The sequence below is a fragment of the Pseudophryne corroboree genome, chromosome 10 (assembly GCF_028390025.1).
Source record: "Pseudophryne corroboree isolate aPseCor3 chromosome 10, aPseCor3.hap2, whole genome shotgun sequence".
In the NCBI taxonomy this organism is placed as follows: Eukaryota; Metazoa; Chordata; class Amphibia; order Anura; family Myobatrachidae; genus Pseudophryne; species Pseudophryne corroboree.
In genome coordinates, this window is record NC_086453.1 from 369215099 (window position 1) to 369227294 (window position 12196).

General features: G+C 47.2%; 1 protein-coding gene across 1 annotated transcript in view; it reads left to right on the top strand.

Annotated features, from left to right (window-relative positions):
• The window catches only part of LOC134965392 (CMP-N-acetylneuraminate-beta-galactosamide-alpha-2,3-sialyltransferase 4-like), an 83401-nt gene that overhangs the window by 18207 nt on the left and 52998 nt on the right, over window positions 1–12196 (top strand). The window contains exon 4 of the mRNA XM_063941854.1: window positions 2978–3049. Within this exon, the coding sequence (XP_063797924.1) occupies window positions 2978–3049 (72 nt within the window). The remainder of the gene's footprint in view (window positions 1–2977; window positions 3050–12196) is intronic.

Sequence of the window (12196 nt, forward strand, 5' to 3'; positions counted from 1 at the left end):
CGCTGGGCGTGGCTAGGAGCTCTGAGTCATAGAGTCACAGATCTGGATAGGAGAGACCAGGCCTGCAAGTGTGGCGGTACGCTCGGTTACGGCGTACCGCTATGAATCTAGTCGTCGGTACACCATACCCGCAGGCCGCCACTCACACACACATCATAGCCACCGTTAGCGGCTATTACTGTAAAAGCCGCCGATGTGCTCCTCCTCCCCTTCCCAGCCCGCTGCTGTGTCAGAGAAGGAGAGGAGAGCGCAGCGCGGTCCCGTCCCTCAGTGCTGCTTTCAGACTTTGGTCTCCGGCCGCGGCGCTCTCCTCTTCTTCCCCCGACCCTGACACAGCAGCAGCAGCGGGTGAGCAATGGGAGGGAGGTGTGGGGTGGGTGGGGCATATGTATAACCGGCATTGTGGAGCATATCTGGCACTAGGGGCATATGTATATCTGGCACTGGGGGCATATGTATATCTGGCACTGGGGGCATATGTATATCTGGCATTGTGGGGCATATGTTTATCTGGCACTGGGGGCATATGTATATCTGGCACTGGGGGCATATGTATATCTGGCATTGTGGGGCATATGTTTATCTGGCACTGCGGGGCATATGTATAACTGGCACTGTGGGGCATATCTGGAACTGTTATGAGGGATATGTCCCCAGTGCATACTCTGTGTATGTGATGTTATATAGGTGAAGGGGCTGTATAGTGATATATATATATGAGAAATAATCTCCCAACACACACATTGTGTATGTGGTATTTACCAAACATTGTCTTTATACCTAAATTATGTACACATAACATATTATTAAACACACTAGGTCATTCATCGTGCCCTGCGTCTGCTCTTCACGCCGGCACAAGGGCCTACGCCCCCTTGACACTTGCACGCCCTTTGGCCATAAAATATTTAACCAATAACAACATTATGCTTGAAGGTAACATTCCATATAATACAAATATTGCCCGCTTAAAGGACGTGCAGGGGTTAAGGGTGCGTAACCCCTTGCGATGGTGTGAAGAGCGCCCATAGGGCGCGATGAATCGCCTAGTCAACATATATTCGTTAAAACTTAGCTTTTATTATTTCTATCATGTAAAAAACACAAAATACAGTATACAAAATCCTTTTTCTCATGAAGAGAGCTATATTCAAGAAGAGTGTATTAAATCAGTGAGGGATAAATATACCATTGACACACCAGTATTTGGTACTGCAAAGAGAGCCCTCCTGAGTCCTGACCCAGTGTGTAAGTAATACAGAGGCTGCTGCTATTCTTGCATGTGACAAAATAAATGATAGCGTTTATCTTCTATGTGCACCCAGGGATAATTAAACCATTAGTTTAAATTTAATATACACCACGGGTTTAAATGTGATATACACAATCTAATATACAATCCCCCCACACTTGCACTAGCACTGTGCAGTCCCAAAGTAGGGACTTTATGGGTCCCACAAAGTTCTGGTTTAGCCCCTGCTCATACACCTAGAAACTTTTCGCCATATGGTGTGAGATGCTTTGCGCTTTCCAGCCACTAAGCCATTGGAAGCGCAGTGTATTGGGTTTTACAGACGCTGCATCATAGTAGCATACAATGCCACTCACAATGTACCAGGGATGCTAGGTTGCTACTCAGAGGAATTGGTATGACACATGTACATAGTATCAGATTAAGCATAATGAAACATGGCGGGAGAAACAGCAGCGGCTGTTCATGTCGGAACCAGTTTACACAGAGTTATTACTGCCCCTTTATGCGGTTGCCGCTGATGCATACGCAGTGTGGCACAGCTAGCATTAGGCACTGTGTGGTAGTGGGGTGCATGCATACGAAAGGCTCCCGCTACCCGTTGTTTTTAATGGGGGAGTCATCGGCTGCAGGAGTCTGCGGTAAGCTATGCTATGCCATGAGGCATCACCGGGACACCCTGCTACAGGTATACGCAGCAGTAATGGACACATAGGTAGTCGCTCAGAGATGTACAAGTACTGCGAGGCCCAGTAGTCAGTGTACACTAGCAATGTAGTTTTGTTGCTTTTAGATGTTTTAAAGGTGAGACTAAGATAACAATTTTAAGAACAGTAAAGTCGCAAGGTCCATAGTGCACCAAGCAGGGATATTGGGCATGCCTACAGCAAAGGTGCATGGTGCACCAAGCAGGGATATTGGGCATGCCTAAAGCAAAGGTGCATGGTGCACTAAGCAGGGATACTGGGCATGCCTACAGCAAAGGTCCATGGTGCACCAAGCAGGGATATTGGGCATGCCTACAGCAAAGGTGCATGGTGCACCAAGCAGGGATATTGGGCATGCCTACAGCAAAGGTCCATGGTGTTTGACATGTTTAATTTATGTGTGGTATGAAATATGTGTTGAACATATCTTTGTGGCGTGTCTGTGTGAGTGCGTATGCTATCATATATCGCTGTGTACACTGCATGTATTCGCACGCACAGCGACTCATCTGTGTGGAATTTGTATGTTTTCTATATGTAATATTTTTGACTTCGACAACACCCCCTACCACCCCTGAAGTCATGTATCGGGGCCTCTTCATTAAGCCCAATGCCCCTTTCTACAGTTTAGTGTTTTCCCTCCGACCCCATCTGTGCAGTAAAGTAGTAATAATTAGCAGAAATTACTGCTCCAGGTCCTCCATGCTGAGCGAAAGATAGAACACCCCCTACCGCCCACGGGACATCAAAGCTGCCGCTGATAGCACCCCCCACCCTTACCGCTGGAGGATGGGTAGGGGGCCCAGTGCATTTCTGTGCCCAGGGGCCTACACTGCTGTTAAGACAGCCTTGGGTACAGTATCATAGTAAATACCCTTGTTTGATTTTGAAAAATACTCCCATGTCTTATTGATCACCACTGCACTTAAACTCGGATAAATACGGTTCAAACGTGAATCTTAGTAAATTCCCCCCTCTGTGTCTAATCAACACTGATTTGCTGTTTTATCCATCACAGGTCTTATGTCCATGTCCGAGCAACGTGCTCTCCCGGTGAGCTCGCTGCAAAAGCGGCCTCTCTGATCAGCAAGTAAGTCAGCAATATCCCTAGCTCTATACAGCTGTATCTAAGCCATTAGGAGCTCCTATGTTCTTGTTATATAGCTCATTACTAAATAAATCTTCAATGTCAAATTATTACGGACTAGAGATGAGCGCCTGAAATTTTTCGGGTTTTGTGTTTTGGTTTTGGGTTCGGTTCCGCGGCCGTGTTTTGGGTTCGACCGCGTTTTGGCAATACCTCACCGAATTTTTTTTGTCGGATTCGGGTGTGTTTTGGATTCGGGTGTTTTTTTCAAAAAACCCTAAAAAACAACTTAAATCATAGAATTTGGGGGTCATTTTGATCCCATATTATTATTAACCTCAAAAACCATAATTTCCACTCATTTTCAGTCTATTCTGAATACCTCACACATCACAATATTATTTTTAGTCCTAAAATTTGCACCGAGGTCGCTGGATGACTAAGCTAAGCGACCCTAGTGGCCGACACAAACACCTGGCCCATCTAGGAGTGGCACTGCAGTGTCACGCAGGATGGCCCTTCCAAAAAACACTCCCCAAACAGCACATGACGCAAAGAAAAGAAGAGGTGCAATGAGGTAGCTGTGTGAGTAAGATTAGCGACCCTAGTGGCCGACACAAACACCGGGCCCATCTAGGAGTGGCACTGCAGTGTCACGCAGGATGTCCCTTCCAAAAAACCCTCCCCAAACAGCCCATGACGCAAAGAAAAATAAAAGAAAAAAGAGGTGCAAGATGGAATTGTCCTTGGGCCCTCCCACCCACCCTTATGTTGTATAAACAGGACATGCACACTTTAACCAACCCATCATTTCAGTGACAGGGTCTGCCACACGACTGTGACTGATATGACGGGTTGGTTTGGACCCCCACCAAAAAAGAAGCAATTAATCTCTCCTTGCACAAACTGGCTCTACAGAGGCAAGATGTCCACCTCATCATCATCCTCCGATATATCACCGTGTACATCCCCCTCCTCACAGATTATCAATTCGTCCCCACTGGAATCCACCATCTCAGCTCCCTGTGTACTTTGTGGAGGCAATTGCTGCTGGTCAATGTCTCCGCGGAGGAATTGATTATAATTCATTTTAATGAACATCATCTTCTCCACATTTTCTGGATGTAACCTCGTACGCCGATTGCTGACAAGGTGAGCGGCGGCACTAAACACTCTTTCGGAGTACACACTTGTGGGAGGGCAACTTAGGTAGAATAAAGCCAGTTTGTGCAAGGGCCTCCAAATTGCCTCTTTTTCCTGCCAGTATAAGTACGGACTGTGTGACGTGCCTACTTGGATGCGGTCACTCATATAATCCTCCACCATTCTTTCAATGTTGAGAGAATCATATGCAGTGACAGTAGACGACATGTCCGTAATCGTTGTCAGGTCCTTCAGTCCGGACCAGATGTCAGCATCAGCAGTCGCTCCAGACTGCCCTGCATCACCGCCAGCGGGTGGGCTCGGAATTCTGAGCCTTTTCCTCGCACCCCCAGTTGCGGGAGAATGTGAAGGAGGAGATGTTGACAGGTCGCATTCCGCTTGACTTGACAATTTTGTCACCAGCAGGTCTTTGCACCCCAGCAGACTTGTGTCTGCCGGAAAGAGAGATCCAAGGTAGGTTTTAAATCTAGGATCGAGCACGGTGGCCAAAATGTAGTGCTCTGATTTCAACAGATTGACCACCCGTGAATCCTTGTTAAGCGAATTAAGGGCTGCATCCACAAGTCCCACATGCCTAGCGGAATCGCTCCCTTTTAGCTCCTTCTTCAATGCCTCCAGCTTCTTCTGCAAAAGCCTGATGAGGGGAATGACCTGACTCAGGCTGGCAGTGTCTGAACTGACTTCACGTGTGGCAAGTTCAAAGGGCATCAGAACCTTGCACAACGTTGAAATCATTCTCCACTGCACTTGAGACAGGTGCATTCCACCTCCTATATCGTGCTCAATTGTATAGGCTTGAATGGCCTTTTGCTGCTCCTCCAACCTCTGAAGCATATAGAGGGTTGAATTCCACCTCGTTACCACTTCTTGCTTCAGATGATGGCAGGGCAGGTTCAGTAGTTTTTGGTGGTGCTCCAGTCTTCTGTACGTGGTGCCTGTACGCCGAAAGTGTCCCGCAATTCTTCTGGCCACCGACAGCATCTCTTGCACGCCCCTGTCGTTTTTTTAAAAATTCTGCACCACCAAATTCAAGGTATGTGCAAAACATGGGACGTGCTGGAATTTGCCCATATTTAATGCACACACAATATTGCTGGCGTTGTCCGATGCCACAAATCCACAGGAGAGTCCAATTGGGGTAAGCCATTCTGCGATGATCTTCCTCAGTTGCCGTAAGAGGTTTTCAGCTGTGTGCGTATTCTGGAAAGCGGTGATACAAAGCGTAGCCTGCCTAGGAAAGAGTTGGCGTTTGCGAGATGCTGCTACTGGTGCCGCCGCTGCTGTTCTTGCGGCGGGAGTCCATACATCTACCCAGTGGGCTGTCACAGTCATATAGTCCTGACCCTGCCCTGCTCCACTTGTCCACATGTCCGTGGTTAAGTGGACATTGGGTACAACTGCATTTTTTAGGACACTGGTGAGTCTTTTTCTGATGTCCGTGTACATTCTCGGTATCGCCTGCCTACAGAAGTGGAACCTAGATGGTATTTGGTAATGGGGGCACACTGCCTCAATAAATTGTCTAGTTCCCTGTGAACTAACGGCGGATACCGGACGCACGTCTAACACCAACATAGTTGTCAAGGACTCAGTTATCCGCTTTGCAACAGGATGACTGCTGTGATATTTCATCTTCCTCGCAAAGGACTGTTGGACAGTCAATTGCTTACTGGAAGTAGTACAAGTGGGCTTACGACTTCCCCTCTGGGGTGACCATCGACTCCCAGCAGCAACAACAGCAGCGCCAGCAGCAGTAGGCGTTACACGCAAGGATGCATCGGAGGAATCCCAGGCAGGAGAGGACTCGTCAGAATTGCCAGTGACATGGCCTGCAGGACTATTGGCATTCCTGGGGAAGGAGGAAATTGACACTGAGGGAGTTGGTGGGGTGGTTTGCGTGAGCTTGGTTACAAGAGGAAGGGATTTACTGGTCAGTGGACTGCTTCCGCTGTCGGCCCAAGTTTTTGAACTTGTCACTGACTTATTATGAATGCGCTGCAGGTGACGTATAAGGGAGGATGTTCCGAGGTGGTTAACGTCCTTACCCCTACTTATTACAGCTTGACAAAGGGAACACACGGCTTGACACCTGTTGTCCGCATTTCTGGTGAAATAATTCCACACCGAAGAGCTGATTTTTTTGGTATTTTCACCAGGCATGTCAACGGCCCTATTCCTCCCACGGACAACAGGTGTCTCCCCGGGTGCCTGACTTAAACAAACCACCTCACCATCAGAATCCTCCTGGTCAATTTCCTCCCCAGCGCCAGCAACACCCATATCCTCCTCATCCTGGTGTACTTCAACACTGACATCTTCAATCTGACTATCAGGAACTGGACTGCGGGTGCTCCTTCCAGCACTTGCAGGGGGCGTGCAAATGGTGGAAGGCGCATGCTCTTCACGTCCAGTGTTGGGAAGGTCAGGCATCGCAACCGACACAATTGGACTCTCCTTGTGGATTTGGGATTTCGAAGAACGCACAGTTCTTTGCGGTGCTACTGCTTTTGCCAGCTTGAGTCTTTTCATTTTTCTAGCGAGAGGCTGAGTGCCTCCATCCTCATGTGAAGCTGAACCACTAGCCATGAACATAGGCCAGGGCCTCAGCCGTTCCTTGCCACTCCGTGTGGTAAATGGCATATTGGCAAGTTTACGCTTCTCCTCCGACAATTTTATTTTAGGTTTTGGAGTCCTTTTTTTACTGATATTTGGTGTTTTGGATTTGACATGCTCTGTACTATGACATTGGGCATCGGCCTTGGCAGACGACGTTGCTGGCATTTCATCGTCTCGGCCATGACTAGTGGCAGCAGCTTCAGCACGAGGTGGAAGTGGATCTTGATCTTTCCCTAATTTTGGAACCTCAACATTTTTGTTCTCCATATTTTAATAGGCACAACTAAAAGGCACCTCAGGTAAACAATGGAGATGGATGGATACTAGTATACAATTATGGATGGACTGCCGAGTGCCGACACAGAGGTAGCTACAGCCGTGGACTACCGTACTGTACTGTGTCTGCTGCTAATATAGACTGGTTGATAAAGAGATGTAGTAGTAGTATGTATGTATAAAGAAGAAAGAAAAAAAAACCACGGGTAGGTGGTATACAATTATGGACGGACAGCCGAGTGCTGACACAGAGGTAGCTACAGCCGTGGACTACCGTACTGTACTGTGTCTGCTGCTAATATAGACTGGTTGATAAAGAGATGTAGTAGTAGTATGTATGTATAAAGAAGAAAGAAAAAAAAACCACGGGTAGGTGGTATACAATTATGGACGGACTGCCGAGTGCCGACACAGAGGTAGCTACAGCCGTGGACTACCGTACTGTACTGTGTCTGCTGCTAATATAGACTGGTTGATAAAGAGATGTAGTAGTAGTATGTATGTATAAAGAAGAAAGAAAAAAAAACCACGGGTAGGTGGTATACAATTATGGACGGACTGCCCAGTGCCGACACAGAGGTAGCTACAGCCGTGGACTACCGTACTGTACTGTGTCTGCTGCTAATATAGACTGGTTGATAAAGAGATGTAGTAGTAGTAGTATGTATGTATAAAGAAGAAAGAAAAAAAAACCACGGGTAGGTGGTATACAATTATGGTCGGACTGCCCAGTGCCGACACAGAGGTAGCTACAGCCGTGGACTACCGTACTGTACTGTGTCTGCTGCTAATATAGACTGGTTGATAAAGAGATGTAGTAGTAGTATGTATGTATAAAGAAGAAAGAAAAAAAAACCACGGGTAGGTGGTATACAATTATGGATGGACTGCCGAGTGCCGACACAGAGGTAGCTACAGCCGTGTACTGTGTCTGCTGCGACTGGATGATAAATAATGATATAAAAAATATATATATATCACTACTGCAGCCGGACAGGTATATATTATATAATGACGGACCTGCTGGACACTGTCTGTCAGCAGAATGAGTTTTTTATAGAATAAAAAAAAAAACACCACACAAGTGAAGTCACACGACGAGTGTTTAACTTTTTCAGGCAATCACAATATAGTATACTATACTACTAACTATACTGGTGGTCAGTGTGGTCAGGTCACTGGTCAGTCACACTGGCAGTGGCACTCCTGCAGCAAAAGTGTGCACTGTTTAATTTTAATAATAATATGTTCTCCTGGCTCCTGCTATAACCTATAACTGGCACTGCAGTGCTCCCCAGTCTCCCCCACAATTATAAGATGTGTGAGCTGAGCACAGTCAGATATATACATAGATGATGCAGCACACTGGGCTGAGCAGTGCACACAGATATGGTATGTGACTGAGTCACTGTGTATCGTTTTTTTCAGGCAGAGAACGGATATATTAAATAAAACTGCACTGTCTGGTGGTCACTGTGGTCAGTCACTAGTAAACTCTGCACTCTCTACAGTTCTACAGTACTCCTAAGCTCCAGTAAATCAGGTCAATCTCTCTCTCTCTCTCTTCTAATCTAAATGGAGAGGACGCCAGCCACGTCCTCTCCCTATCAATCTCAATGCACGTGTGAAAATGGCGGCGACGCGCGGCTCCTTATATAGAATCCGAGTCTCGCGAGAATCCGACAGCGTCATGATGACGTTCGGGCGCGCTCGGGTTAACCGAGCAAGGCGGGAAGATCCGAGTCGCTCGGACCCGTGAAAAAAAACATGAAGTTCGTGCGGGTTCGGATTCAGAGAAACCGAACCCGCTCATCTCTAATTATTACTTGTTTAACCTGCCATACTTTAATAGGGGGTGTAATTTGTTCTGCTCTGCATACTGAGGCTGGTAAGATTCTATGAAAGTTGGGGGAGACACTGACTATACTGGGGTGTTATCAAACACATGGGCGTAACTATAGCGGGAGCAAGGGATGTCATTGCTATGAGGCCCAGAGGCTTATGGGGGCTCGGACCCAGGTTATAAAGTTGCATACCAATTTCCCAGATTTGCCTGCCAAGAAACTGCATACAGAAGGAGCCTCGCTCAGCTAACCTTCTCTGGTGCGCCATGGTGCACCAAGGCTTATTAGCAAAACCCTTTCATCTATTGTTCTCAACTGTGATACAATACAGAGAGAACAATACAGCAGGGGATTAAGTCATTACAGCACTGGCTCAATTAATCTTACTAAAGGGATAGATGAGCAGGACTTCATCTGTGCCTCCCAACTGTCCCAATTTTCACAGGACAGTCCCATTTTTCAGGGACAGTCCCATTTTTCAGGGACTGTCCCGCTGTCCCACCCGTGGAGAATGGGGGCGTGGCTCGCAATTGCAGCATTACAGCGAGACCACGTCCCTTTTCCCGGGCAGATGCAACTAGGCCGTGCTCTGGACACAAAGTCGGGAGGTACTGTATGCAACTGGGTCTGATCCATTGTCCTGCCTGAACTGGGACATTACATTCTCAATAAGAGGATGTTATAATGGTAAGAGGCACTGCAATCTGGCATTATTTGAACTGTAGGTCACAGTACTGCAGAGCCAGATTAAGGTGGGCACAGTAGACACTGTACCACTGGCCCCCATCTGTCAAGAGGGCCCCCAACCAGAGCACACTGACATAACTGGCTCTCCCTGTTGTGCAGCAGCAGAAGGAAAGCACTTTCCGACCAGAAGAGATATAGGCAGGGGAGAGGACTGCAAGTGACCCAGGGATCACAGCTTTTCTTCCCCCTCCCCATACACAGCAGGCTAGATTGATGTGTCTGGGTCCTGTGTAACTTGTTATCCTCTGAGAGCATTTGGGACTGGGAGAGAAAGAGATAAGTAGACTGCTTTGTTTGGGGGCACTCTTATCTCCTATATATGTGTCCAGATCTGTGGCTGTGACTCATTTGCTAACGCTGGGCGTGGCTAGGAGCTCTGAGTCATAGAGTCACAGATCTGGATAGGAGAGACCAGGCCTGCAAGTGTGGCGGTACGCTCGGTTACGGCGTACCGCTATGAATCTAGTCCTCGGTACACCATACCCGCAGGCCGCCACTCACACACACATCATAGCCACCGTTACCGGCTATTACTGTAAAAGCCGCCGATGTGCTCCTCCTCCCCTTCCCAGCCCGCTGCTGTGTCAGAGAAGGAGAGGAGAGCGCAGCGCGGTCCCGTCCCTCAGTGCTGCTTTCAGACTTTGGTCTCCGGCCGCGGCGCTCTCCTCTCCTTCCCCCGACCCTGACACAGCAGCAGCGGGTGAGCAATGGGAGGGAGGTGTGGGGTGGGTGGGGCATATGTATAACCGGCATTGTGGAGCATATCTGGCACTAGGGGCATATGAATATCTGGCACTGGGGGCATATGTATATCTGGCACTTGGGGCATATGTATATCTGGCATTGTGGGGCATATGTTTATCTGGCACTGGGGGCATATGTATATCTGGCACTGGGGGCATATGTATATCTGGCATTGTGGGGCATATGTTTATCTGGCACTGCGGGGCATATGTATAACTGGCACTGTGGGGCATATCTGGAACTGTTATGAGGGATAAGTCCCCAGTGCATACTCTGTGTATGTGATGTTATATAGGTGAAGGGGCTGTATAGTGATATATATATATGAGAAATAATCTCCCAACACACACATTGTGTATGTGGTATTTACCAAACATTGTTTTTATACCTAAATTATGTACACATAACATATTATTAACACACTAGGTCATTCATCGTGCCCTGCATCCGCTCTTCACGCCGGCACAAGGGCCTACGCCCCCCTTGACACTTGCACGCCCTTTGGCCATAAAATATTTAACCAATAACAACATTATGCTTGAAGGTAACATTCCATATAATACAAATATTGCCCGCTTAAAGGACGTGCAGGGGTTAAGGGGGCGTAACCCCTTGTGGCGGTGTGAAGAGCGCCCATAGGGCGCGATGAATCACCTAGACGACTCAACATATATTCGTTAAAACTTAGCTTTTATTATTTCTATCATGTAAAAAACACAAAATACAGTATACAAAATCCTTTTTCTCATGAAGAGAGCTATATTCAATAAGAGTGTATTAAATCAGTGAGGGATAAATATACCATTGACACACCAGTATTTGGTACTGCAAAGAGAGCCCTCCTGAGTCCTGACACAGTGTGTAAGTAATACAGAGGCTGCTGCTGTTCTTGCATGTGACAAAATAAATGATAGCGTTTATCTTCTATGTGCACCCAGGGATAATTAAACCATTAGTTTAAATTTAATATACACCACTGGTTTAAATGTGATATACACAATCTAATATACAATCCCCCCACACTTGCACTAGCACTGTGCAGTCCCAAAGTAGGGACTTTATGGGTCCCACAAAGTTCTGGTTTAGCCCCTGCTCATACACCTAGAAACTTTTCGCCATATGGTGTGAGATGCTTTGCGCTTTCCAGCCACTAAGCCATTGGAAGCGCAGTGTATTGGGTTTTACAGACGCTGCATCATAGTAGCATACAATGCCACTCACAATGTACCAGGGATGCTAGGTTGCTACTCAGAGGAATTGGTATGACACATGTACATAGTATCAGATTAAGCATAATGAAACATGGTGGGAGAAACAGCAGCGGCTGTTCATGTCGGAACCAGTTTACACAGAGTTATTACTGCCCCTTTATGCGGTTGCCGCTGATGCATACGCAGTGTGGCACAGCTAGCATTAGGCACTGTGTGGTAGTGGGGTGCATGCATACGAAAGGCTCCCGCTACCCGTTGTTTTTAATGGGGGAGTCATCGGCTGCAGGAGTCTGCGGTAAGCTATGCTATGCCATGAGGCATCACCGGGACACCCTGCTACAGGTATACGCAGCAGTAATGGACACATCGGTAGTCGCTCAGAGATGTACAAGTACTGCGAGGCCCAGTAGTCAGTGTACACTAGCAATGTAGTTTTGTTGCTTTTAGATGTTTTAAAGGTGAGACTAAGATAACAATTTTAAGAACAGTTAAGTTGCAAGGTCCATGGTGCACCAAGCAGGGATATTGGGCATGCCTACAGCAAAGGT